Source organism: Notothenia coriiceps, unplaced genomic scaffold, assembly GCF_000735185.1.
Source record: "Notothenia coriiceps isolate Sejong01 unplaced genomic scaffold, NC01 NC01_scaffold00011630, whole genome shotgun sequence".
Classification (NCBI taxonomy): Eukaryota; Metazoa; Chordata; class Actinopteri; order Perciformes; family Nototheniidae; genus Notothenia; species Notothenia coriiceps.
Window position 1 is genome coordinate 1 of NW_011344331.1, and position 2514 is coordinate 2514.

General features: G+C 44.4%; 1 protein-coding gene across 1 annotated transcript; it reads left to right on the top strand.

Annotated features, from left to right (window-relative positions):
• Window positions 1–343: 343 nt before the first annotated feature.
• slc35a5 (solute carrier family 35 member A5) lies at window positions 344–1180 on the top strand (the record flags this gene model as incomplete). Its single annotated transcript, XM_010772810.1, has 2 exons — window positions 344–471; window positions 858–1180. Coding segments are annotated over 2 exons (451 nt in total), but the record flags the coding sequence as incomplete, so codon positions are not given.
• Window positions 1181–2514: the final 1334 nt, after the last annotated feature.

A 2514-nucleotide genomic window follows, 5' to 3' on the forward strand; every position in this document is an offset into this window, starting at 1 on the left:
AAAGTACAGGTATTTGAGTTCAACATGTAAGAAGTAGAAAGTACAGGTATTTGAGTTCAACATGTAAGAAGTAGAAAGTACAGGTATTTGTGTTCAACATGTAAAAGTAGAAAGTATAAGTATTTGGGTTCAACATGTAAAAAAACTTGTCAGTAAAATAAGTAGTGGAGTAAAGTACTGATACCAGAAAGATGTACTTAAGTACAGTAACAAAGTATTTGTACTCCACTACTTCCCCCTCTGATCTGAAGATATATATATATATATATATATATATATATATATATAAACCACATGTGTAAACTCAATGCTAATCGTAGCTCTTCTCTCGATGTTTCTGCAGGTATGGTTTCGGCGTGGTGTTTAACGGTCTGACTCTGGTTCTGGGTCGAGAGGCTCGAGGTCTCACGGTTCACTGCGGTCTGATGCACGGACACAACGTCTTCTCTCTGGGGCTGGTGCTGGTCACTGGTGAGTGCTGCGGATCAATAACACCTCCTTATACATACAGTAAACGACTAAATAAGTGATTTGTTAGTTTTCTTCCTAAACGACTGAGGTGTTTCTGATCTGAGATGATAGTTTACATGACGTGTCACTTTGTTAGACGCTTTTCTCCAAAGAGACTTCCTTACTCAGTACAGGGCAATCCCCACAGCAGCACTTTGGGGTGAAGTGTCTCAGGGACACAACGACATGCTGACTGCAGGGGGGTTTGAACCTGTGACCCCCTGATCACATTGACTGGATTAAAGCTGCAGAGTTAAAAAAACCTATTAAGACTTTTATAGATAAATTAAGACATACTTCGTGCACATTTCTTGAAAACCTCTCCCTCTTCCCGCTGTTCTCCTCAGCTGCTCTGGGTTTATTGGTGGCCTTCATCCTGAAGTTCAGAGACAACATGTTCCACGTTCTGACGGGTCAGATCAACACGGTGCTCGTCACCGGCCTCTCCTTCTTCCTCTTCAACTTCCACCCCTCGCTGGACTTCTTCCTGCAGGCGCCCGTGGTGCTGCTGGCCATCTTCATCTACAGCGCCAGCAAGCCCAAAGACCTGGAGTTCAGCCTGCAGCAGGAGAAGCTGAGGGTCATCAACGGGGAGGTGTTCGAGAGGTCTAGAGGGGTACGTAAAAAGAACCTCACACACACTCAGCGTCACTCCCCTCACACACTCAGCGTCACTTCCCTCACACACTCAGCGTCACTTCCCTCACACACTCATCGTCACTTCCCTCACACACTCAGCGTCACTCCCCTCACACACTCAGCGTCACTCCCCTCACACACTCAGCGTCACTCCCCTCACACACTCATCCTCACTTCCCTCACACACTCAGCGTCACTCCCCTCACACACTCAGCGTCACTTCCCTCACACACTCAGCGTCACTTCCCTCACACACTCCTCGTCACTTCCCTCACACACTCAGTGTCACTCCCCTCACACACAGCGGGAAATAAATAGTTATCACAGCAATAAACCCTATTTAATTTGTCTTAATGTACATTATTTAATATCATACTCTGTTCTTGTACTATATTTACATCAGTGTTTCTCAAACTTGTTCATACCAAGGACCACTTAACCAATAAAAAAACACTCGCGGACCACCTAACTCCACAAATATCCAAAAACACATCGTTTTTCTAGAACAGATTATAAATCGCCTGGAAATGGTACAAACAAGTGGCAACATGTGTGACGAAGGTGTTGCGCTGGGCTATATCATGCAATCGAAAGTGAAACTTAAGCTCGCTCCATTGCCGAGATATTCCTGCGAGAGGGCGGAAAACTTAAATTTATTTATTTATTTCAAATGTGAGATTTTACCAATATACTCACGGACCACTAGGGGGCGCTCACGGGCCATCAGTGGTCCGCGGACCACACTTTGAGAAGCACTGATTTATACTATTTTTGTATTGTATTATATATGTTGCATCGTTGGAGGAGCGCGGGTCAGAAGAATTTCATTGCCATTTCTACACTGTAGCTTTGAGCATATGACAATACAACTCACACACATATCGTAAGCTCTCTGTAGGAAACTTGGCTCTCATTTCTCTATAATGTGATTTCTTCAGTGCTGCAGGAAACCTAATTCTCTATGAAAACAGCATAAGTGCTTTAACTCATGTAATTACATCAGGTCAATACAGTCTATTGGAGTTTGTAAGAGGAAGCTATTAAACAGAACAGATCTGTATGGAGTCTTTGTGAGGACAGCGGCCTGAAGTTAGCAGCACTTTGAGGTCCTAAAACCCAGAAATGAGTCTGCTTTGCTATGTTTTTTTGTGTGTTTGTTACAAGCTGGCTCTGCTTGTAACAAAAGGACAACAGTTCCACACAGGAGATGCCCAAAACAATCATTTATTTATCCCAACACACTGGTTTACAACTAACAATTCAACACACAGAGGAGCGCTGGCCTGGTGCACCGAGCAGGGCAGCCGAGAGAGAGCGAGAGCCTGTTCTGCAGCCCTCTTAAATACTGGAACCAGGTTCCACAGG